This window comes from Pongo pygmaeus, chromosome 23, assembly GCF_028885625.2.
Source record: "Pongo pygmaeus isolate AG05252 chromosome 23, NHGRI_mPonPyg2-v2.0_pri, whole genome shotgun sequence".
NCBI classification, from domain to species: domain Eukaryota; kingdom Metazoa; phylum Chordata; class Mammalia; order Primates; family Hominidae; genus Pongo; species Pongo pygmaeus.
In genome coordinates, this window is record NC_085931.1 from 41,564,522 (window position 1) to 41,588,209 (window position 23,688).

The following is a 23,688-nucleotide window of genomic DNA, read 5'->3' on the forward strand; positions in this document are numbered from 1 at the left end:
AGAAACTAGGACATCCTCCCTTACCTTGTTCATTGCAGTCTGTCTGGCCCCCCACCCCGAGCCCAGTGCCATTCCCTCAAATCCCTCCACTGGCCGGGCCACCATTGCCCATCTTCCGGACAGTGGCAGTGGCCTCCCCCTTGCTCTGCCTGGCCCCTCTACTCCATCTTACACACAGACCCCTTCACCCAGAGGGATCTCACTAAAACATGCACATTCTGATGTTCCTCACTGCTCTTGGGACAAAGTCAGAATTTCCTACCCCAGACCCCAACTCCCTTAGGACCTGGCACCTGCAGCCTCACCCAGCTTGTCTCCCTTCCCCTGGGCTCTGCCTTCCAGCCTCACCGACTTCTTTCAGTTCCCCGTGATACCAGGCCTGCTCACTGAAACCTTTGTACATGCTGTTCCCTCTGTCCAGTCCCCGCTTCCTACAACAACGTCCTCCCTTCCCACAGCTTAAACCCCTGCCTGGAGGAGAAAACCCAAACATGCAACTCTTTTTAAAAAGAGAAATCCAGGCCGGGCGCGGTGGCTCACACCTGTAATCCCAGTACTTTGTGAGGCCAAGGCGGGCAGATCACCTGATGTCAGGGGTTCGAGACCAGCCTGGCCAACATGCTGAAACCCCGTCTCTACTAAAAATACAAAAAAATTAGCTGGGCCTGCTGGCGTGCATCTGAGGCAGGAGAATCGCTGGAACCCAGGAGGCAGAGGTTGCAGTGAGCCGAGATTGTGCCACTGCACTCCAGCTTGGCCAACAAGACCGAAACTCCGTCTCAAAAAAGAAAAGAAAGATCCAATCGCTTGAGGCCAGGAGTTGGAGGCTGCAGTGCACTATGATCATGCCACTGCACTCCAGCCTGGGTGACAGAGCAAGACCCTATCTCTTTGGGGAAAAAAAGGGCTGATGAGGGTCTTGACAAGGGACTGTGCTCAGGAGGCTTGCAAGGGTGTAGGGGAGCAGGGCTCCCATGTAGGGAACCTAAGACAGGAGTCCCAACCCCCAGAGCTCCCTGACTCGCCAGCCAGCATCAGCTTTGTTATTTACCTCTGAGCCTTTCCTTGGCGCTTGTAACACTTAACTCTCCCCACCCAGCTACCTCTCCTGGAGACCACCTGTTAAAGATGATAAGGACCCAGGTTGGAGTGAGAACACCTGGAACCTAATCCTGCTCTGCCCACCTGACTGGGAGCCTCCCCTCCCTAGGCCTCAGCTTCCAGATCTGCAAAATGGAACTGATGATCCCTATGGACAGGGTTCGAATGAGGAGCACTGGGCAGGGCCAGGAGTGAGGAAGGAGGTAATGGCACCAACTGGCTCTGCTTTTATCTTGGGGTATTCACCCAACCTTTCTGGAAACCATCTGCAAAATGTCTCACATTTGTGTGAGGACCAGGAGCTAGACCAGGCTGGGGCTGTGGTCTAGGGAGACTGAGATTCAGGGAGGAATCATTCAGATTCAGTAACCAGAATTCGTAAGAGACCACAGTGCCAGCCAGTGCTAGGCAGGGCTGAGTAAAGGGCCAGCCCACGGCGGGGTGGGAGTGGGTAGGGAAGGCCTAGGAGGACCGGTATGGGGTTTCCTGGCCCCAGCCTCCGCCCAGGCTGCCTTACAGAAGGGGAAGTCGGCCTGGGCTGAGTCACCTGTCACCCGCCCTCTCTATGACTCAGAGATGCCGCTGGCCCAGCCCAGTCCCTGAGCAGCTTGGGTACCTCTGGCCTCCACTCTCAGGCTTTGCCAGGCAGGATGGAGGGATGGATGGCTGTGGTCAAATCCTCCTCGGTGACTCAGGACCCTTTCCCATCCAATGGGCCCCCACTGCCATAGCAGGGACCTCCCTGTAACACCCTCATTTCTAGGCCTTGTGGGATACTTGGCTAATGAGTGAGCCTCACATCAGATTAAAGCCTGCCCCTGGTGGTTGTGGGGACAGGTAATTGGGGTTGTGTGTGACCTGGGAGCTGGTTTGTCACCAGATTCAGGACCATTAGACATTGAGGTGATTCCCCCAAGGCCACGGCCAAAGCCATCCCTATCACCCCTCCCAGCAGTGGGCACAGAGAGTGCTGGATTGGGAGTCAAAAAGCCTGGGTTTGGCAGGATGTGGTGGCTCACGCCTGTAATCCCAGTACTTTGGGAGGCCAAGGGGGGCGGATCACCTGAAGTCAGGAGTTCAAGACCAGCCTGGCCAGCATGGTGAAACCCCATCTCTACTAAAAATACAAAAATTAGCTGGGCATGGTGGCAGGCGCCTGTAATCCCAGCTACTTGGGAGGCTGAGGCAGGAGAATCGCTTGAACCTGGGAGGCGGAGGTTGCAGTGAGCCGAGATCGTGCCATTGCACTCTAGCCTGGGGGACAAGAGCAAGACATCGTCTCAAAAAAAAAAAAAAAAAATTAGACGGACATGGTGATGGGGACCTGTAATCCCAGCTACTCGGAAGGCTGAGGCAGGAGAATCGCTTGAGCCCAGGAGGCAGAGGTTGCTGTGAGCCAAGATTACACCACTGCACTCCAGCTTGTGTGACAGAATGAGACTCCATCTCAAAAAATAAATAAAAATAAAAAAGAACAGGGGCTCTGGAGTTAGACTTGTGCTTGAATCCTGGCTTTGGTACATCTGAGCTGTGTGAACTTGCACAAGGTCCTCCCCACCTGTGCCTCTGTGCATTGAGTGGGGGCAGCAGTGGAACCTAATCCCCCACCAGCTTCTGGAGCTGTAATGGACAAAGGCCTAGGAAGGCCTTAGTCTTATCACAGATGCTTCCACTTCCTCCTCAAGGCTTCTCTTGTTATCTGCCCCACCCCTCCTCAGCCTGCCAGAGCACATTGAGAGTCCCCCAGGCATGCTCCCGCCCGAGCATAGCAGCGTGGATGCCAAGCCTCCAGCCCCCTTGTCCTGCTTTGGAGGAAGCCTGGGAAGCTGGGTCTGTGCTGGGCATCCTGCCATTGTGGACTTCGAAACAAAGACCTGTCTCAGGCCCAGCTGCCTGGTGCCCCTTCTACCTTCCCCTGGTGGCCCTTGGATTGGCATTCCAGGATCATGAGTCCTTGTTTGTCCTCGCTCCCTGGAAGGAGTAGCTCCTTCATGCTACTCTGCCCTCAAATTAGCTGAGGGATGTCAAATCCTCCACCACTGCACTAAATAACTTCCTGGAAGTAGCACAAAATACTTAACTGAGGGCCACGAGAGGTTGTGAGCCATGATCTTTTATTTCTTTTCTTTTTTTGAGACAGTTTCGCTTTGTTGCCCAGGCTAGAATGCAGTGGTGCAATCTTGGCTCACTGCAACCTCTGCCTCCCGGGTTCAAGTGATTCTTGTGCCTCAGCCTCCTGAGTAGCTGGGATTACAGGCATATGCCACCACACCTGGCTAATTTTTGTGTGCATATATATATATATATAGAGAGAGAGAGAGAGAGAGAGAGAGAGAGAGAGAGAGAGAGAGTGTGTGTGTGTGTGTGTGTGTGTGTGTGTGTGTGTGTGTGTGTGTGTGTAGAGATGGGGTTTCACCATGTTGCCCAGGCTGGTCTTGAACTCCCGACCTCAAGAAATCTGCCCGCCTTGGCCTCCCAAAGTGCTGGGATTACAGGCGTGAGCCACTGCGCTTGGTCAAAATAAACATTTCTTGATAAGCAGACCTTCAATTTAGTCTGGACCCTATGTAGAGAAAAAATTGGAGGGGCTTGAGACACGAGGCAGGAAGACTAGGGAAGACTTCTTGTTGTGGTCTAGGTAACTCCATGACAGTGGGAAGTGCTGGGGCAGAGTGGGTATCAGTTGTATTGATTTAGAATAACACTTTATCTCAAAACCTTATGGCTTAGAGTAACAAACATGTAGTATCTCACAGTTTCAGTGGATCAGGAATTCGGGATTGGCTTAGTGGGTTGGTTCTGGTTGAGTTTCTCATGAAGTTGTAGTCAAGATGTGGGTCTGAGCTTCAGTCATCTGAAAGTTTGGCTGGGGCTGGAGGATTTGTGGCCCCCCAGTGGGTTCACTTTGCCCACTGCCTAGACAAAGCCGATTTATCAAGACAGGGGAACTGCAATAGAGAAAGAGTAATTCACACAGAGCCTGCTGTGCAGGAGACCAGAGTTTTACTATTACTGAAATCAGTCTCCCCGACCATTCAGGGAGCAGAGTTTTTAAGGACAACTTGGTGGGTTGGGGGAAGCCAGTCAGACAGGAGTGCTGATTGGTCAGGGATGAAATCACAGGATGTTGAAGCTGTCTTCTAGTGCCCAGTCAGTTCCTGGGTGGGGGCCACAAGATCAGACGAGCCAGTTTATCGATCTGGGTAGTGCCAGCTGATCCATCAAGGGCAGGGTCTGCAAAATATTGCAAGCACTGATCTTAGGAGCAGTTTAGGGAAGGTCAGAATCTTGCAGCCTCCAGCTGCATGACTCCTAAACCATAATTTCCAATCTTGTGGCTAATGTTAGTCTTATATAGGCAATCTAGTCCCTAGGCAAGAAAGAGGTCTGCTTTGGGAAAGGGCCGTTATCATCTTCATTTTAATCTATAAACTATAAACTAAGTTTCTCCAAATGTTAGTTCAGCCTATGCCCAGGAATGAACAAAGACAACTTGGAGATTAGAAGCAAGATGGAGTCAATTAAGTTAGATCTCTTTCACTGTATCAGTCAGAATTTTGCAAAGGCAGCTCCAGATTTACGTTCAAAATGGGGCATTCACGTGGCTGTTGGCAGGAGGCCTCAGTTCCTTGCCATGTGGGCTTCTCCATAGGGCCCCTTGAGTGTCCTCAACACATAGTAGTTGGTGTCCACCAGAGTGGGTGATTCAAGAGAGCAAGAAACCACAAAGTCCTTTTAAATCTAACCTCAAAGTCTGTCATTTCTCCAGTATCTTATTGGTTAGAAGTCTATTTAGTGTGAGCCCTTCCCACATTGACTACACAAAGGCAGGATTACCAGGAAGATGGGATTACTGAGGACATCTCTGAGGCTAGCTACCATATCAGTGAATATCTATTGAATGAGTGATTGAGGACTTAAGAACATAGCCTGGAGCCCTATGAGGAATTAGCCTGGGAGCATTCTGTTCTGGGTGGGGTCTTGTCAGCCACACCTCTGCATCCTCCCTAACCGAGTATTGCACAGTCCTGGCCCACAGCATGCACTTAGTAAATGTTTGCTCAGTGAGGGCTGGTGGCTGCCTTCTGTGCTCTCCGCCACTGGCAGGACAAGGCCTGGGCTCCCTGGCCTGGTATTTGAAGCCATGGATGTTCTCATGTTTCCAAGCCTACCCTGAACCCTTCGGCTATTGGGGGCCACCCTGTTCTCTATGCCTGCTGAAGTTTTTCAGTATCTAGGTCTCCTGCTGCCCTATTCCGACTGCCACAACCCTCATGTGCCCCCTTCCTCCTTCTCTTTTTTTTTTTTTAAACAGAGCCTGTCGCCCAGGCTGGAGTGCAGTGGTGCGATCTCCGCTCACTGCAACCTCCGCCTCCTGGGTTCAAGTGATTCTCCTGCCTCAGCCTCCTGAGTAGGTGGAACTACAGGCGCACAACACCATGCCCGGCTAATTTTTTTGTATTTTAGTAGAGACTGGGTTTCACCATGTTGACCAGGCTGGTCTCGAACTCCTGACCTCAAGTGACCCACCCACCCTGGCCTCCCAAAGTGCTTGGGATACAGTCCTGAGCCACCATGCCTGGCCGCCTCCCTTCTCTAAGCACTGCCAGCATCCCAGCTGCACCTGCTGCCTAGGCTGGGAATTTCTGTTTGTATGTTTAGACTCTCTTTGGAGGAGAACCCTTGTTACGCTGGAGCCCAAAATCAATCAAGCCAAAGCAGAGTTCCCTGTTTTTATTTATTTACATATTTATTGAGGAGTAAACAGTCTTTATTGGGCTCAGAGCAGGAGTCCATGGGTCTTGAGGACATCCGAGTATTTGTCAGTTTCCTTCTCCACGTTCTTTTCGGCCTGTTTCTGTAGCCTCATTAGCTGTTTTTTTTGGGGGGTGGGGGGATGGAGTCACGCTCTGTCGCCCAGGCTGGGGTGCAGTGGCGCGATCTCCGCTCACTGCAAGCTCCGCCCCACGGGTTCACACCATTCTCCTGCCTCAGCCTCCCGAGTAGCTGGGACTACGGGTGCCTGCCATCACGCCCGGCTATTTTTATTTTTTATTTTTTTAGTAGAGACGGGGTTTCACCATGTTAGCCAGGATGGTCTTGATCTCCTGACCTCGTGATCCGCCCGCCTCCGCCTCCCAAAGTGCTGGGATTACAGTCCGGCCATCCCATGAGCTGTTTCTTATTCGGGTAGTGGATCTTGGCCTTCTCCTCCCTCTTCTCCTCCAGGGTGGCTGTCACTGTCTGGTACTTCCAGCCAACTTTGAGCCAGGTGCCCCAGGTAGGCAAACTTTCTTGTAGGCTTCAGACACACGACCTGGAGGGCAGCAGGAACCACCAGCCGCTTTTTCGTCATAGGGCGGTGGGATGCCGTTAAACACCTTGAGGCGGTCGCGGGCAGCCTGGCCTCCTTGGTCTCCCGAGGCAGCATGCCTGGGGGTCCGCCAGAAGATGCGGCTGGGGACCTGGAAGTGGTGGGGGCCCAGAAGTGGTAGGTGCCTCGGGAAGGGTTGCTGTTCATCCGCTTGTGGAGGAAGGCCAGGTACTTCAACTTCTTTCTGTAGACATTGCCATAAATACTGATGCCCCCGCAGTGTACGACCACCACCTTCCGGCCTGCTTAGCCACCATGGCCCTCAGGAAGCCCAGGAGATAGCTTCGACCATTGAGCACCAGGACCTGCCCCTCTGCCATCTTCGGCAGCCGCCTGGGAAAGGAGTTCCCTATTTTTAGATGAAACAGGGAAGGGCATGGGGCCCCCTCACCCCTGAGGTACCTCTGCCAGATTTCCCTGGAACCCTGTTTGAAAACCACAGATCTAGTTCAATCCTTGTTGTCCATATGAGGAAACTGAAGCCCAAAGAATAGAAAGAACCAAGACGACCTTGTGCAGAGGAAGCAGTAGGATTAGGACTTCACCCTCCTAATTCCTGGGGTTCTGCTATTCTCTGCTCCCTACTCTGCTATGAAGAACAGAGCCACGGTGTGAAGTTACCAGGGCTGTGCAGGGTCTGGCCCAGGGTTGTAGGGACAGTTTGCCACAAGAAGCCAGCAGCCAGGTATGGTGGCTCACACCTGTAATCCTAGCACTTTGGGAGGCTGAGGAAGGTGGATGGCTTGAGCCCAGGAGTTCCAGACCCATCTGGACAACATAGCAAAACCCTGTCTCTACGGGAAAAAAAAAAAAAAAAAGCCAAGTATGGTGGCACACGCCTGTAGTCCCAGCTACTTGGGAGGCTGAGGTGGGAGGCTGCAGTGGGCTGTGATTACACCACTGCACTCCACTCTGGGTAACAGAGTGAGATCCTATCTGGAAAAAAAAAAAAAAAAAAAAAGAAAAGAAAAAGAAAAAAAGAAGTCACTAGCCTGGCATTGCCCAGCTCAGTCAACAAAATATCTTTTTTTTTTTCTTCCAGGAAAAGTAATTACAAATATTTTGCCAAGGGCACATCTAGCATGTCTCTCAGAAATGGGCCTGCCTTAGTATCCCTTCCATACCCAGGAAATAGCTAGAAGGAGCCTGAAGGAAATCTGGTTTCAGCATAAACATGATGATGGATTTCAGTGTCACAGTTGGGAGCCCATAGTCAATTCTGCTTTCTGTAAATAGAGGTCTGTGGGGTGCCTTCTTATGCACGGATGGCATTGTGATTCCCATTTAACAGAGTAAGCAAAATTTCAGAAAAATTCCAGGGTCTGCCTGAAGACAAAGCCAAGAGGTGGAAGAGTCAGGATGAGAATCCACAGCTCTCAACATTCCGCCCAAGCTCCTTCTTAGGTGATATTGGGCCGCGATCCAGAGGTGGAAAGTAATGGATTCTTAGGACCTTTTTTTTCTTATTTTCATTCATTTATTGAGGCACCACTGCACTGCATCCTGGGCAAAAGGGTCTCACTCTGTTGCCGAGGATGCAGTGGAGTGGTGCCATCATAGTTGACTGCAGCCTCAACCTCCTTGGGCTCAAGCGATCCTCCCACCTCAGTCTCCCAAGTAGCTGGGACTACAGGTGTGCACCACCATGCTGGGCTTTTTTAAAAAACTTTTTGTAGAGAAGGAGTCTCACTATGTTGCCCAGGCTGACTGCAAATTCGCAGGCTCAAGTGATCCTCTTGCCTCAGCCACCCGAAGGGCTGGGGTTACAGGCATGAGCCACTGCACTTGGCCTCTAAGGGCATTTGGATTTAACATCCCAGGATAGGAAAGCAGGGCTATGTGCTTCAAGGTCAAGAGCTACCTGCCCCTGGGATTTGTAATTAGATCACCATCTCAACAGAGGTCATTCCGAGAAATCCTCAGGGCCAACAGCATGTCCCTGTTTATCTGACAGGGCATTATAAACTTCACAGAAACTTCTCAAACCAAATTTAATTGACTTTGGAAAGAAAGTGATTCCTCACTTTTTGAAGTGAGAAAGTTAAAGCTTCATGTAATCAAACAGGGCTAGAATCCCTGTTCTAAGCCAGGCTGTTAGGCTATGGGACCATTTTTTTCTCCCCTACTATAGGACTGCATTCAAACCCTAACATGGCCTTCTTCCGAGGTTGTCTGAGTAAAAGGCTGCTCTACTCTCAGTCCAAAAGAACAGCGCGAACTGTTTGGGGAAAGGATGTGAACCCTCTCAAAAGCCCTCAACCTTAACCTCTCCCACTTAGGATACGAACTCCTGGTCTCATCATGTCCAATTCTGAATACTTAAAAAGAGAGTTAAAAAGGAGGAATGGCTTGGCCCAGTGGCTCATGCCTGTAATCGCAGCACTTTCGGAGGCTGAGGAGGAAGGATCACTTGAGCCCAGGAGTTCGAGACCAGCCTGGTCAACATAGTGAAACCCCATCTCTATTTTGTATAAAAATATAAAGTAATTAAAATTTAAAAAAGGAGGAATGAAAATTATGTTTACTCAACTATGAAAAAAATGCTCAGGAGGAAGGAACTAGATCACAATACTAAGATGTTGACTTGGTTACAAGGATGGGGATATTGTGGCTGGACCATATTTGTTTTCCTTTTTCTACGAATGAGCATGTAAGATAAATTTCTGGGCTGGGTGCAGTGGCTCACACCTGTAATCCCAGCACTTTGGGAGGCCGAGGCGGGTGGATCACCTGAGGTCAGGAGTTTGAGACCAGCCTGGCCAACACGGTGAAACCCTGTCTCTACTAAAAAAAAAAAAAAAAAAAAAAATGGCCGGGCGTGGGGGCGGGCACCTGCAATCCCAGCTACTTGGGAGGCTGAGGCAGGAGAATTGCTTGAACCCGGGAGGCGGAGGTTGCGGTGAGCCGAGATCACGGCATTGCACTTTAGCCTGGGTGACACAGCAAGACTCTGTCTCAAAAAAAAAAAATTCTGGCCGGGTGTAGTGGGTCGCACCTATAATCCCAGCACTTTGGGAAGCCAAGACAGGTAGATCACTTGAACCCAGGAATTTGAGACCAGCCTGGGCAACATGGTGAGACTCTGTCTCTAAAAAAATTTTTAAAAGATTTAAAAAATAGGCCAGGCACGGTGGCTTATGCCTGTAATCCCAGTACTTTGGGAGGCCAAGGCAGGCGGATCACGAGGTCAGGAGATCGAGACCATCCTGGCTAACACAGTGAAACCCCGTCTCTACTAAAAGTACAAAAAATCAGCCAGGTGTGGTGGCGGACACCTGTAGTCCCAGCTACTCGGGAGGCTGAGGCAGGAGAATGGCGTGAACCCAGGAGGCGGAGCTTGCAGTGAGCCAAGATCGCACCACTGCACTCCAGCCTGGGCAACAGTGCAAGACTCCGTCTCAAAAATAATAATAATAATAATAATAATAATGATTAGCTGGGTATGGTGTTGAGTACCTCTAAGTTCCAGTTACTCATGAGGCTAAGGTAAGAGGATCATTGGAGGCTGGGAGTTTGAGGCTGCAGTGGGCGGTGATCACACCACAGTATCTAGCCTGGGCAACAGAATGAGACCATCTCAAAATAAAAATTTTTTTTTAGTGAAAAAAAACTAAATCTCTCGGGGTTCCATTTCTAAGTAAGATAGAGTAAGCATAGTCTGTCTCTCCCACTGGCTGCAACTGAAAGCCCTGGAAATAATGCATCTGAGGACTCTGAAAAAGAAATATTAACAAGGCTGGGTGCAGTTGCTCATGCCTGTAATCTTAGAACTTTGGGAGGCTGAGGCAGGAGGATCACTTGAGGCCAGGAGTTTGAGACCAGCCTGGGCAACACAATGAGACTCTGTCTCTAGAAAAAAAATTTTTTTTTTTTTTTTGGGTAGCAGCAGTCACAGTGGTGGCCAGAAAAGCACCTAAAACTCTGACAAAGCAGAATCCTTTCATCTGTCCAAAGCATCTGCAATCTGAAAGGTAGAAGAGGGGAATCTCCATTGCCTTTTTTCTCTCTTCATCCTGTCACCTGGCCCAAGAGTACACCCGCCATGGAGGGTACGTAACAGAGCAGGGAGACTCAAGGTCCCAATTTCTAGCTAAAGGGCCAGGAAAATGAGGGGTCTTGAAAGCTGGAGAATGTGGACAGGAGAGAGCTTGTGAAATAGATCTCATAAAGTTGCACATGAATTTGTAGGCTCACATGCATGGATCTGACCCTAAGTAGTATTCCAGTGAATGAGAACTGAACTATTAGGCAGAACACCCAGGTTTCAGACTGGTCACTGGGTGGCATAAGCTTAGGACTGTTCTGATTTACATGGCAAAGGCTTTGAAACTGAACTGATCGGCCGGGCGTGGTAGCTCATGCCTGTAATCCCAGCACTTCGGGAGGCCGAGGCGGGTGGATCACGAGGTCAGGAGATCGAGACCATCCTGGCTAACACAGTGAAACCCCGTCTCTACTAAAAATACAAAAAATTAGCCAGGCGTGGTGGTGGGTGCCTGTAGTCCCAGCTATTCGGGAGGCTGAGGCAGGAGAATGGCTAGAACCTGGGAGGTGGAGCTTGCAGTGAGCTGGATTGCACCATTGCACTCCAGCCTGGGCGACACAGCGAGACTCCATCTCAAAAAAAAAAAAAAAGAAAAGAAAAAAAAGAAACTGAACTGATATTGGAACTACAATAGCCCACAGGAGACAGATGAGAATCGAACCGAAGAGGGTCAACTGCCTCCTAAAACAAAAACCTGACATTTTCCGTGGGATTTAAACAAGACCTATTCAAAACGCCTGGGATACAATCCAAATTACACACAAAGAACAAGGAAAGTCTGGACCCTGAGATGACCCAGATGTTGGAATTATCAGAAAAAGACTTTTTTTCTCTCTTTTTTTTTGAGATGGAGTTTCACTCTTGTTGCCCAGGCTCGAGTTCAATAGCATGATCTCGGCTCACTGCAACCTCTGCCTCCTGGGTTCAAGCGATTCTTCCACCTCAGCCTCCCAGGTAGCTGTGATTACAGGCACCCGCCACCACATCCAGCTAATTTTTTGTATTTTTAGAGACAGGGTTTCAACATGTTGGCCAGGCTGATCTCGAACTCCTGACCTCAGGTGATCCACCAGCCTCAGCCTCCCAAAGTGCAGGGATTACAGGCTAAATAAGAATTTTAGAACTAAGAAAATACAAGAATCAAGATTTGGAAATGATGTTTCTGACCTATTCCCTGGAAAATGTGAATGTTACTTTATATGACAAAGGAGACTGCAGATGTAACTTATGCAGATGTAACTGATTTTATTTTTATGTTAGTGGGCTCATTCTAATCACGTGAGTCTTTTAAAGCAGAGTGATTCTCTCTGGCTGGACTTAGATGTAACAGAAGGAAAAGTTAGAAGTATTTAAAGTGTGAGAAGAATTCAACCTATTTCTGGAGGGGGACACATAGAAAGCACCAGAATGTGGGCAGCTTCTACGGAGAAAAGGCCAGCCCCCAGCTGACAGCTAAGAAAACAGGGTCCTCTACCCTGCAACTGCAATGCACTAAATTCAGCCAAGAACCCAAATGAATGTGGAAGCAGATTCTTCCTCAGAGCCTCCAGGGAAAAACACATTTGGTTTTGGCCTTATGAAACGTGATTTTGACCTTGTGAGACTCTAAGCAGAGGACCTAGTCAAGTCCAATCAAGCTTCTGACCTATAGAAATTGTGAGAAAATATATGGATGTTGTTTTAAGCCACTAAGTTTGTGGTAATTTGTTACAGCACCAAGAATAAACTAATACATTATCCAAAATGAGCAGCAGAGAGAAAAAAAAATTTTTTTTTTTGAAACACAGTCTCACTTTGTCACTCAGGCTGGAGTGCAGTGGCACGATCTTGGCTCACTGCAGCCTTGACCTCCTGGGCTCAAGTGATCTCTCACTTCAGCCCCAACAAATAGCTGGGACTACAGGTGCATGCCCCCACACCCACCTAGAGAAAATTTTTTAAAAACTGAATAGTCTCAGGAATTCACGGACAATGTCAAAAGGTCTAATGTTCATGTTATCAATGACACAAGTACAGGACAGTATGGTACAGAAAACAATATTTGAAGAAATCATAGCTGAGAACTTCTAGATTTTTGAAACACGAAATCAAGTGGCTCTGTGACCTCTGATAAGGATAACCGAGAGAAATCCATGTCCATATACATCATAATCAAACTGATGAGAACCAAAGACAAGGAGAAAATCTTAAAAAGCAGCTGGGGAAAAATAAAGCATTACCTGTTGGGAAACAATAGTTAGAATGCCTCTGGATTTTCTGAGAAAAAACTATGGGGGCCAGAAGGCATAGAACAATTTTTTTTTTTTTTTTTTTTTTTTGAGATGGAGTCTTGCTCTGTTGCCCAGGCTGGAGTGCAATGTTGTGATCTTGGCTTACTGCAACCTCTGCCTCCCGGGTTCAAGTAATTCTCCTGTTTCAGCCTCTAATCTCAGTAGCTGGGATTACAGGCACTTGCCACCATGCCCTGCTTTTGTATTTTTAGCAGAGACGAGGCTTTTGCCATGTTGGCCAGGCTGGTCTCGAACACTTGACCTCAAGTGATCTGGCCACCTCGGCCTCCCAAAGTGCTGGGATTACAGGTATGAGCTGCCACACCCGGCCTCAATTGCATTTCTATATAATAATAATGAGCAATTGGAAAAAAAATTTACAATAGCCCCCTCAAGTGAAATATAGTTTGAGACCCATTCATGGATCTCAAATCCAAAAATCTGAAATGCTCAAAATCTAAAACTTTTTGAGAGCTGAAATGACTATCAAAGGAAATACTCATTTAAGCATTTTGGATTTTGGAGTTGGCATGCTCAACTAATATTTGCTTCAGGTAAAGCAAATATTAACCTGAAAATAATCCAAAATATTTCTGGTCCCAGGCATTTCTTTTTTTCCTTTCTTTTCCTTTTTTTTTTTTTTTTTTTTTTGAGATGGAGTCTCACTCTTGTTGCCCAGGCTGGAGTGCAATGGTACAATCTCGGCTCACTGCAACCTCCGCCTCCTGGGTTCAAGCGATTCTCCTGCCTCAGCCTCCCAGCCTCCCAGCCTGGGATTACAGGCGCCCAGCTATAAAAGAAAAAGCACTTGGCTTCCACTGGAATCTGGAGCCACAGTTCAGTGTCAAACAGAGCAGCTGTGCTTTTGTTTCAAATGCTGTTTGCTGAAAACCTCTGGATCAGAAGAGCTGGTCTTGAGCCGGGTCCTTGGCACCAAGGGGATGTGAACAATCCTGAATTCCAGGGCCTACTGATGGAGTCCACTCGTTAGTCCCTTTGACACTGCCCCCTTATGGATCCCAGTAGTCAGCCGGGGTGCAGGTTTTCATAGTGATTCTAAACAAGGCTGCAATCACTGTTTAGAAGTGATTGGGGGAAGCTGGAATTGTGCTCCTTGTTTCAGGACCCCTAGATTGCACCCAGATTAAACAAGACGGAAGCTCTCAAAAGGCTCTAAGTCTAGGCCTCCTCCGAGGTAGGGTCTGAAAGGACTTAAACCATTTTTTTTTTTTTTTTTTACACACAGGGTAACTTTTTGGAAGAGTACTTTGTAACAATGAAGGGCTGTGCACAGAAAGGAGAAATGCCATTATGAGGATGTGTGTGCCAACCTGGGACCAGAAGGGTGAAAGAGTCTATCATTCATGATGAGAGCTGCCATTTGAGCTAAGCACACACCATGTGCCAGGCACTATGCCAAGAAATTGTTGAATCTTCAGAATAACTCTGTGAGAAAAGGGCTGTCATTGGACAGATGAGGACACTGATGCTCCCAGGGGTCCAGGTCACATGAAGAGGAGGTGACAGGGCTGGGCCTTGGTCCGAAGCTCCAGCCTTCCAAGCCAAGGCCTGTGAGAGGAACCCCTGAGGCCTGATGTCAGGCTTGTTTTTCTCATGTGCCCTGGAGAAGGGGACCAACACCATCTTTTGTCAAAGTTTGGTGAGGGATGGCCAAGAGCTCTTTGAAACTTTGCCATGTACAATAGCACTCACAATTTTTAAAAAATTTTTTATATAGTGGTATCGGGGTACAGTGGCTCACCAACACTTTGGGAGGCTGAGGTGTGAGGATTGCTTGAGGCCAGGAGTTTGAGACCAGTCTGGGTGACATAGTAAAACCTCATCTCTATAAAAAAAGAAAAAAAAAGATGCGGGCATGGTGGCACACATCTGTAGTCCCAGCCACTCAGGAGGCTAAGGTAAGAGGATCACCTGAGCCTGAAAGGTTGTGGCTACAGTGAGCCATGATCACACTACTGCACTCTGGCATGGGTGACAGAGCAGGACGGTCTCAAAAAAAGACAAAAAAAAATTTACACAGTGGAATGCTTTAAAAACTACCTTATGCAAAAGTACAATCTAGAAAACCAGAACTGGGCCACTTGTAGTGAAGGTGGAAGCAGAGGTGGCCTGGGACCCCCCCCAGGATTCCTGGAGCACTGCCTGAAGGCCATTTATCTAGTAGACTGGCACTCACTGTGAGAAGCACAAGAGGTACCATGATGCTTAAGGCTCTGGCTCTGGGTGTGAAAGAACGAGGTGGAATTGTAGCAGATTCAATCGGTTTTGGGGAGGGCTGCAGGATTCCAGGCCTGCCATGTGCAATGGGTGCTGGCCTCTTTCTTTTAGGCACCATCTGCCTCAACCTATCCCCTGGCCAGCAGAGGCCTGTCACTCACAGGGCAGAAAATTTATCTTCACCATCTCACAATTAGTGAGTTTAATCTTAAAAAAAAATGGATTATAAAGTTAAAAGCTACAGCAACTCTTTTTTCTTGTGCTCATAAAAGGCATCATCATTTTTGTTTAATCATTTTTTCTGTATCAACAAAAGTAGAATGTTCAAGTTTGGATCTTGGTGTAGGATCAACAATAGATCTGTACCTCTGACTCCAATGCAGGGGCTGGTGGGATGGCTCACAGTGGAATCATCAAACGGACTTCCTTCTCATAGATGTCAGGGATCATTCCCACTGGAGAACTGACCATGTGCACAGTGTTCTTGCCAAACAACTGAAACTCATAGTGGATGAGCTGCTCCCAAAAGCCGCTGTTGGGTCGGATGATGGGCCGGCATGACTTGGTCCATGTGTGGGCATCCAGCAGGGACATGGCGTGGTACTTCATGAGGTAGGCGAGGCACAGGGCAGCTGAGCGGCTCACACCAGCAGCGCAGTGCAGCAAAGTACGGCCCTGCTTCATCTCCACGCTGTGGATATGGTCAGCAATAGGGTCAAAGAAGTCACAGAGACGTGAGTTAGGGGCGTCAGCCACAGGTACCTGCAGGTACTGGATATCCTCATACAAGGTGTTCACTACCTCCACTGAGACATTGATGACCATGGTGATCTGGTTGCTAGACAGCATGAGCTTGTTGTTGGCGGCCACACCATTGCTGATATACAGGCTTTTGGTTATCTGTGAGAGGCCGCTGACTGAGGGCTGCCGGAACTGAACTGGGAAGGCACACGAGGGTGTTGTCATCAAGGCGGTGGGTCAGCAGTCAGCAGTCAGCGAAGCATGAAGGCTGCGTCTTTCTGCTAGGCTGTGTCCATGGAAAACTGCAGAGAGGGAGAGGATGTTTAGAGGGCAGGTGCCCAGAGGGCCAACTCTAGGGGATCCCTGGGAAATGGATGGATAGGCCTATAGCATTCCCCAAGGCAGTCCTCTGACCATCACAGCAGAATTACCCAGCAAACTCATTTAAAGTACAGATACCCAGGTCCCTCTCCAAACCCACAGAGTCAGACTCTCGGGGTGAAGAGCATGAATCTGCATTTTCAGCATGCTTCTCAGGTGGTCTAATGTGCACTGCCCTATAGGACAAAGGGCAAGTCCCCAAGTCTGGCACTTGAGGCCTCCCTTGAGGGGCCCCACAGCTCTAGTTGGGCAGATGACTTGTGTCCCTCGGCCTGTGCCTTGGCCTGATTCTCCATTTAAGCTCACAGAACCCTTTTCTTGCTCCTCTTCCAAATTCTCTCCTTCCTTCCAGCCTCTCTGAGTGGTAACCACTTGTACAGTCTTCCTCGTCAGTCTTCTGACTTTATGCCCAAATCATAAGGCCCTGAGCCAATGGCATGGAACCAGAGCCCACTGTGCTGGCAGTCACTGAGGAGGTTGGTATAAGAGTAGGGAGGGTTCCCATTTTCCCCCTCTAAGAACCATCTCTTTAAAGAGATAGGATATGCCCATGCGAAGCTGATGTCAAATACAAAGTCCTAAATTGTTAGACATGCTCCCGTACCTTGCCTCTGAAGAGGGCCTGGGAAAGGGAGTGGCTGAAAGCTTCCTGGAAGCCAGCATGATGGGCACCACAGCAACCCCAGGGGCAAGCACAGAGACAGCAGGGCCTTAGGAAGACCTGCCATACCTGCATCATGCTGCCTGCAGCAGAGCTGTGAAACGCACCCCAGGGAGAGGCAGACCCCCTGCCTTCACCCGCTCGATAGGTTCAGTCGCCGCTAAGTAATTGGCGTAGGGGTTCAGCCGCAAATCTGCTTCCTGTGCCGCTGACCGTGCAGTCCTTAGTGCTCCTCAGGTGCGGCCCGGGTGCCCAGAGCATTCGTTAGACTCTCGGACCTTCACTTTCTCAGACTTAAACAAAGCTGCAAAACCCAGGACATCTTTATATGTCCCACTGAAATAGGGGTATTTGGATTTAGATCACACCTTTCAAGGCCAAGTGGCAGTCTTCACCAGGCACGAGAAATGAGGAGCCAAAGTTTTGTTTCCCTGCTTAATATATATTTCAGTGGGGCTGTGAGGATAAGATGGAGCCACTTAGTTTGGCTGTCAAGGCCATTTGTGACCTGGCTCCTGCCTGTCTCTCCAGCCTCTTATTAGGCTTCCCCATGCTCTGAAGGGCCTCAGGTGAACTGAGCCACTTACAGTTCCTTAGGGACAGCCTGTCCTCTCCAGCCAGTGGCCTTTGCCCCTGCTGATCTCTCAGTCTCTTTCCTTATGAACCCATCAGATCCTGATCTGTTCCATTCAGCAGAGGACTGCAGAAGTCTGAGGAGCCTTAAGATATCAACTCAAAGGTAACTGTTTTAAGGGAAATCTCCTTAGATCACACCCCTCCCTCACCTTTGACCAACTCTGCTCCAGGCTTTCTTAGCCCTATGTTCTCTCCTTCCTAACACTTATTGAAGATGTGGTTTTGCTCCGATCTGATTATTTGATTAATGTCTGTCTCCCCAAGAGACTGTGAGCCCTTCAGAGATATGACGGTGTCTGTCTTCACTCCCACTCTATCACCAACTAGTGCCAAGCGCTGTGTCCCAACAAGTAGGTGCTTGATAAATATTTGTTGAATGAAGAAATTACTCCCAACAGCTAAGACTCTGCCTTCTGAGAGGTTTTCTGGAAAGAATGAGTTCTCTGGCCGTGTGTCTCTAGAATTCCAGGGAGGGTCTGGGTGGGGATGGGGGTGGGTCTGAGGCTACCAAAGAGAAAGACCAAAGGTTGTATAGGCAAATCCTACCTGCCAATGCCCCAGACTCAAATGCATCAGGCTCATCCCCGGAAGGACAGAGAGGGCTGGCTTGTTACAGAGGTGATATGAAGGGCAAAGAAAAAGCCTCCTGAACCCAGATGGAAGTCTAAATGCTAAGGAATGTTCTGGATCCTCATCATCAGAAAATCCAGAGAGAAGTGAACTGATGTCCCCCCAAACCAGTGCCCAGTGGGTAACGGGAATAGAGGAATGTGCTGTTCATTATAGCCACTAAAAGTCTGCAGAAGTGACAATGCTCTTGCGGGTGAGGGTAGTGATGGGAGGAGTCATTTTCATGCTAGTTAAGAAATATCTATCAGGGCTGGGCACGGTGGCTTAAGCCTATAATCCCAGAACTTTGGAAGGCCGAGGCGGGCAGATCACCTGAGGTCAGGAGTGCAAGACCAGCCTGACCAACATGGTGAAACCCCCGTCTCTACTAAAAATACAAAAATTAGCCAGGCGTGGTGGCATGGGCCTGTAGTCCCAGCCACTCAGGAGGCTGAGACGGGAGAATTGCTTGAACCCGGGAGGCGGAGGTTGCAGTGAGCCAAGATCGCGCCACTGCACTCCAGCCTGGGCGACAGTGTGAGACTCCATCTCAAAAAAAAAAAAAAAAAAAAGAAATCTCTATCAGGCCCTATATTAGGTGTTGCAGATACTGAAATGTACAAGACAGGCATGGCCCCTTTTCTCAGGGAGCTCAAAGACTAGTGGGAGAAACAGACAGTAAACAGGCAATTACAGGCAGACAGAGCTTGAAAATAGGATAACAGTACCTACCTTAAAAGGATGTTTGTGAAATTAAAAGAGATAATCCACGTAAAGAGTTTTCTCAGGGCTTGGCATAGAGTAAGCCCTCTCAAAATAACTTATTTTTTCTTGCTTCTGATAGGGAAGTTAAAATGCAGGGCTCTGTGAAGGGGAAGTGTAAACAAGATTTCTTCCAGGTCGGAGCCTAGGGAGTCACAAAGGACCGCCTGAAGAAATCACAAGAGATCTAAAGAACGTTTAGCTTGAGGGAGAGGGAGGAGGAGAAAAAAACAGCAACTCGGTAACAGTTCAGCTTCACCACTTTACAGCCTATGAAGTCTTTGGCTTCCCTCATCTGGTTCGATCTTCAAAGCAACCTAATCAGACCGGCGTCTAGAGTTAATATTTCCATTTTACAAAAGAGGAAAGTGAGACACAGCGCGGAAAAGGACTTGTTCAGAACGAGTCATAAAGCAAGGAAGCCGATCTTTATGGTCCATTATGTGTGGGAAAAAAGAACAAACACCGCGGGGCGTTCGTGAAATACTAAGTTATAAACGTGGAACAAAGTCCAAGAGTTAACGAGAGCGAAGCACCACTTCTAGGGGTGGGCCAAGTAGGTTTCCTCGGGGAGCTGGCATTGGAATAGGCTTCTTCGCCTGCTTGGTGTCAAGACCCCCAAGGTCTTACCTGTCTCCCTCAGGCGGGTGGGCGGGTTCGTTCAGGAAGTAGCCGCTTCGGGAAGCCTTAGGCAAGGTTCTTCGGGAGAGAGACCAGTCATGATCCCGCAGCCTCAATCGCCGCTGGCCTAACGCTTTGGTTTCCACAGCAATGGGCTCGTCGCAGAAAGGAATAGCCTGTGCCGGGTCTTCAGAGAAATCCTGGCCTCGGCTCCATGCCCCTGAGCAGCCCCACCCTGGCTCAACCGGTTACCCGCCCTGCCGGCAAGCCGGGGTCACTGCAGTCCCCGTGGCGAAGCAGGGTCAGCTCAGCTCACCGCACCCCACTCCATCCAGCCCTGCCCATCTCTACGGCAACGGGCCGGGTCGACCAGGGCTGCAGCCCAGAGACAATCTCACCGCTTCCGTAGCCCCCCCGGGCTCTGTGCGCATGTGTGACACTCCCTCCCCGGCCCCGCCCCCGTATGCGTCTCCCAGGCAACGCGCCGCGCGGGGCTCCAGGTTCCGCCCAGGGACTAACTCCAGGTCTGCGCGCGTCCAACGCGCATGGCCCGCAACCGTTCTCCGCGCGTCCAACGACCATGGCTTCCAACCGGCCTCCGTGCGCTCAACGACCATGGCTCCCAACCGGCCTCCAGTTTCCAACTGTTTCTCGAACAGGGAAGCCGCCATGACACAACTGACTACGCCCTCGTTCACAGGGGACCCGAGATCCTCCACGATTTACGGGACCGGCGCCACCTCGGGCTCGAACCACCCTCTCTATAGGGCCGCCGCTAAGTAATCGGCGTAGGGGTTCAGCCGCACATCTCCTTCCCGCGCCGCGGAGCGCGCAGTCGTTGGTGCTCTTCAGGTGCGGCCTGGGTGCCCAGAGCCTTCGTTAGACTCTCGGACCCGCAAGGGAGCCCGAACTCTTTCAGACTCGCTCTCCCTCAGCCAGACCTCGGCCCTTTTTCACACCCCAGGGGAGTCTGGATTTCTCATAGTCGTGGGCACCAGCCCCTTCCCAGTAGCTGTTGGGACTCCCTGAAGCCGGAACTCCCTCGCCTGGACTCCCGGGAGAACCTGGAATCCCCATCTCCAGTCCACGTTTTCTCAGAATCGGTCCTAGCCCTTCAGTCTCCCAGGCATGACATCGTGTGGTCCCAGCGCCCTAGGTGGTGAGCTCTGACTCTCCTTAGAGCCTGGCGAGGCCGAGGTCCTCCCCAGCTCGAACCCATCCCACACTCCCCTTCTCAGCCTCTGTGTTCCCCAGTGGTCCTGGAAGAGCCCCCAGTTCCCTCTGCCTGGCCCCAATCCTCACAAACCCAATTACCCACGCTCCTTTCCATTCCATAACCCCCATCACTGCATCCTCCAGGCTCCCATCCATGGAGGACTTGAGGTGGAAAGCAATTTGGTTCAAAATGACCATTATTTATTACTTGAAAGGGAATATTTCCAGTTGTTGCCAGCCTCCTCCCCTTCTAGTATTGGTAAATTTTTTGCACCACTAAGTGGGTGAAGAGTTTTATGTGTCTTTAAGTGTTTTAAGGATTTTTTTAAAAAAACAAAAAACTCTCAGGATTTGGGGGACTTTTGTGTTTGAGCATCTTGATCTCTAAACCAGCTTTTTCCATCACCTCATACCTAGGCTATGCATAGAGGTCAGAAAAATGTAAATGAGAGATTGAGAAGTTGGATTTTCATACTAGTTTGTAAATATAAAAATATTCACAACACTCCAGTTCCAAATAGGCTGAAAATGCATTAGAAAAACTAGTCCTTCAATATTTTTTATCCTTCTACAGTTGTCTTTTTTGACCTAATTATAAAAGTAGTGTACACTTATAGAAAAATGAGAACAGGCATGGTGGCTCACGCCTGTATTCCCACCACTTCACTTTGAAAGGCTGAGGCAGTTGGATCACCTGAGCTCAGGAGTTCGAGACCAGCCTGGGCAACAGGGCGAAACCCCATCTCTACCAAAAATACAAAAAATTAGCCGGGCTTGGTGGCTCACCTGTGGTCCCAGTTACTCAGGAGGCTGAGGTGGGAGGATCGCTTGAGCCTGGGATGTGGAGGTTGCAGTGAGGTGAGATTGTGCCACTACTCTCCAACCTGGGCGACAGAGTGAGACCCCGTCTCAAAGAAATAAAAAGAAGACAAGACAGGCCAGCAGCATAAGTGGCTAGGGACAATCACTGTTAACATTTTGGTGTATTTTGATCAGAATCCATTCACATATATATATATGTTACAACATGCTTATGCTTAAAAAAGGATACATCACAAAAGTTCACTTTTTAGTAACCTGCTTTTTTCTCACATCTGATATACCACCCGTCTATGTTTCATACACAATTACATGTATTTTATTTTATGACATACCAAAATTTATTCAATTGCTTCCATATTGTACATTTTGTTTCTGCATTTTAGAAAGAAAATATGAACAATTTTTTTTTTTTTGAGACAGAGTCTAGCTCTGTCGCCTAGGTTGGAGTGCAGTGGCACAGTCTTGGCTCACTGCAACCTCTGCCTCCTGGGTTCCAGTGATTCTCCTGCCTTAGCCTCCTGATTAGCTGGGATTACAGGCGCTCACCACTACACCCGGCTAATTTTTGTATTTTTAGTAGAGATGGGGTTTCACCATGTTGGCCAGGCTGGTCTCAAACTCCTGACCTCAAGTGGTCTGCCCACCTTGGCCTCCCAAAGTGCTGGGATTATAGGCCTCAGCCACTGTGCCTGATCCTGAAGAATTATTTTTAAATGGGCAAAACCATTTAAAGGTATTTATTTGTAAGACTACTTCATGGTGTAACCAAATTATCAAAAAGTGAAAACGCAGTGCCTAGAAGTATATCCACTCTTCACCATTTCCTCATTTTGACCAGATTGTTATATTTTCACCTGGAGTACCTGGCTCCATTCTACCCCACCCCACCCCATCTTTCACCTCTCACCTTTCAGAGTCTCCTAAAACCCCTGTCCACCCCACACCTCCCTCACTTTTCTAAATTTTCCCCAAACCTTCTTCTGGAATTCCCCTATTAACCAGCCTAACATCTGTCCAAACTCTTCACTTTTATTTCTCCCTGCTTTGATCTATACTCCCCCAAGCCCCCGCCTCCCAGATCCCCTTTAGGCACAGGGTCTAGAGCAAGTGCCTCCCAAGCTAAACACCTCTCAAATTCATCCTTCGAACCCTATTCTACAACTTTTACTCCTCCCCTCTAAGACCCCTCTCTCCCATTTCCTTAAGAAAGATCCTTAAGAAGGATAATCAAGATGACTGCTTTTGGCTGGGTGGGCATGGTGGCTCTCACACATGTAATCCCACCACTTTGGGAGGCCAAGGCAGGCATATCTCTTGAGGTCAGGAGTTCAAGACTAGCCTGGCCAACATGGTGAAACCCCGTCTCTACTAAAAATACAAAAATTAGCCAGGTGTGGTGGCGCACGCCTGTAATCCTAGCTACTTGGGAGGCTGAGGCAGGAGAATCGCTTGAACCCGGGAGGTGGAGGTTGCAGTGAGCCGAGATTGTGCCACTGCATTCCAGCCTGGGAGACAGAATGAAACTCCATCTCAAAAAAAACAAAAGACTTCTTTGGAAGATGGTTCTGAGTTCCTGATAACCCTTGTGGACTGCACTGGGCACTTTTACAAACACAGAATTGCTTTTCTTCTGGGTGTCCATGAAACACCCCTTTAGCATATCTTTCCATAAGAAGAAACTGGTTACTCCGTTGCTTCTCTGAAAATTGTGACAGAGCTGCACTTGTCCTAAGATACCTGGGGAAGCCTCAGCCACTCCCCCAGGACCCTGTCAAATCTGCTCTGGCCCTGGCCTCAGCCATCTGTAACCTGTAACCTGTAACCTGTATCACCTTTCCCTCCCTGCTCCAGCTTAATGATTCCAGTGAAGCAGCAGTGAAAAATGTTTTACTCATATAAAAAGAGCAGTTTATCTTGGGTGGTTTTTCATGACAAGCTCATAGCACAACGACTCCATGAGGTGGAGGTAAAGTAGCCACAAGCTTTTGCATTAGAGGGTGTTAGTGGCTTGACCCATGTTCATTTCATTCTCTCTATATTCTGGGGTATCATAGAGGTGATAGGAAGTCCCCAAGGTGCTCCAAGGCACGCCCCATTTTACAGAGGAGGCAATTGACACTCAGGGTTACTGACTTGCCCAAGGTGTCACACCTGTTCCTAGGCTAAGGAAGCTAGAAAGACTCCATGTCTCTTGGTTTTTTTTTGTTGTTGT

The 23,688-nt window shown here is 49.1% G+C and overlaps 3 protein-coding genes and 1 pseudogene across 7 annotated transcripts in view; 2 read left to right on the top strand and 2 right to left on the bottom strand.

The window, feature by feature from the left end:
• SLC35E4 (solute carrier family 35 member E4) overlaps window positions 1-17,628 on the top strand; it is a 30,338-nt gene extending 12,710 nt beyond the window's left edge. Inside the window, exon 3 of one of the 3 annotated variants that reach the window (XR_010125943.1) lies at window positions 1,100-2,377. Coding sequence is in view for 2 of the 3 variants with exons in the window: in XM_054470349.2 (XP_054326324.1) it covers window positions 1,211-1,296 (86 nt within the window). In the remaining variant the exon portion in view is untranslated. Of the gene's footprint in view, window positions 1-1,099; window positions 2,378-17,483 lie in introns of those variants that run through there. The other 2 variants (XM_054470350.2, XM_054470349.2) reach the window with 2 other exon arrangements.
• On the bottom strand, window positions 4,088-19,872 carry DUSP18 (dual specificity phosphatase 18). 3 transcript variants are annotated; one of them, XM_054470354.2, is made up of 3 exons: window positions 19,449-19,864; window positions 15,395-16,071; window positions 4,088-4,335 (listed from the first exon to the last, which is right to left on the bottom strand). In XM_054470354.2, exon 2 carries the CDS (start codon window positions 15,992-15,994, stop codon window positions 15,428-15,430), a length of 567 nt encoding a protein of 188 aa, XP_054326329.1. In that variant the 5' UTR covers window positions 15,995-16,071; window positions 19,449-19,864; the 3' UTR covers window positions 4,088-4,335; window positions 15,395-15,427. The 3 variants fall into 3 exon arrangements, with proteins under 3 accessions (XP_054326329.1, XP_054326331.1, XP_054326327.1); XM_054470356.2 differs by lacking the exon at window positions 4,088-4,335 and having other exon boundaries at window positions 13,397-15,719; window positions 15,830-16,071; window positions 19,449-19,645; XM_054470352.2 differs by lacking the exon at window positions 4,088-4,335 and having other exon boundaries at window positions 13,397-16,071; window positions 19,449-19,872.
• LOC129023537 (large ribosomal subunit protein uL13-like) lies at window positions 5,882-11,535 on the bottom strand (annotated as a pseudogene).
• On the top strand, window positions 19,588-20,222 carry LOC129023534 (uncharacterized). Its single transcript, XM_054470351.1, has one exon. The coding sequence runs from the start codon at window positions 19,590-19,592 to the stop codon at window positions 20,220-20,222; it is 633 nt and encodes a 210-aa protein (XP_054326326.1). The 5' UTR covers window positions 19,588-19,589.
• The last annotated feature ends 3,466 nt before the right edge of the window (window positions 20,223-23,688 follow it).

Coding starts and splice junctions, on each gene's coding strand:
- DUSP18 (XM_054470354.2), bottom strand. CDS start 15,994: ATGACAACACCCTCGTGTGCCTTCCCAGTTCAGTTCCGGCAGCCCTCA.
- LOC129023534 (XM_054470351.1), top strand. CDS start 19,590: ATGGGCTCGTCGCAGAAAGGAATAGCCTGTGCCGGGTCTTCAGAGAAA.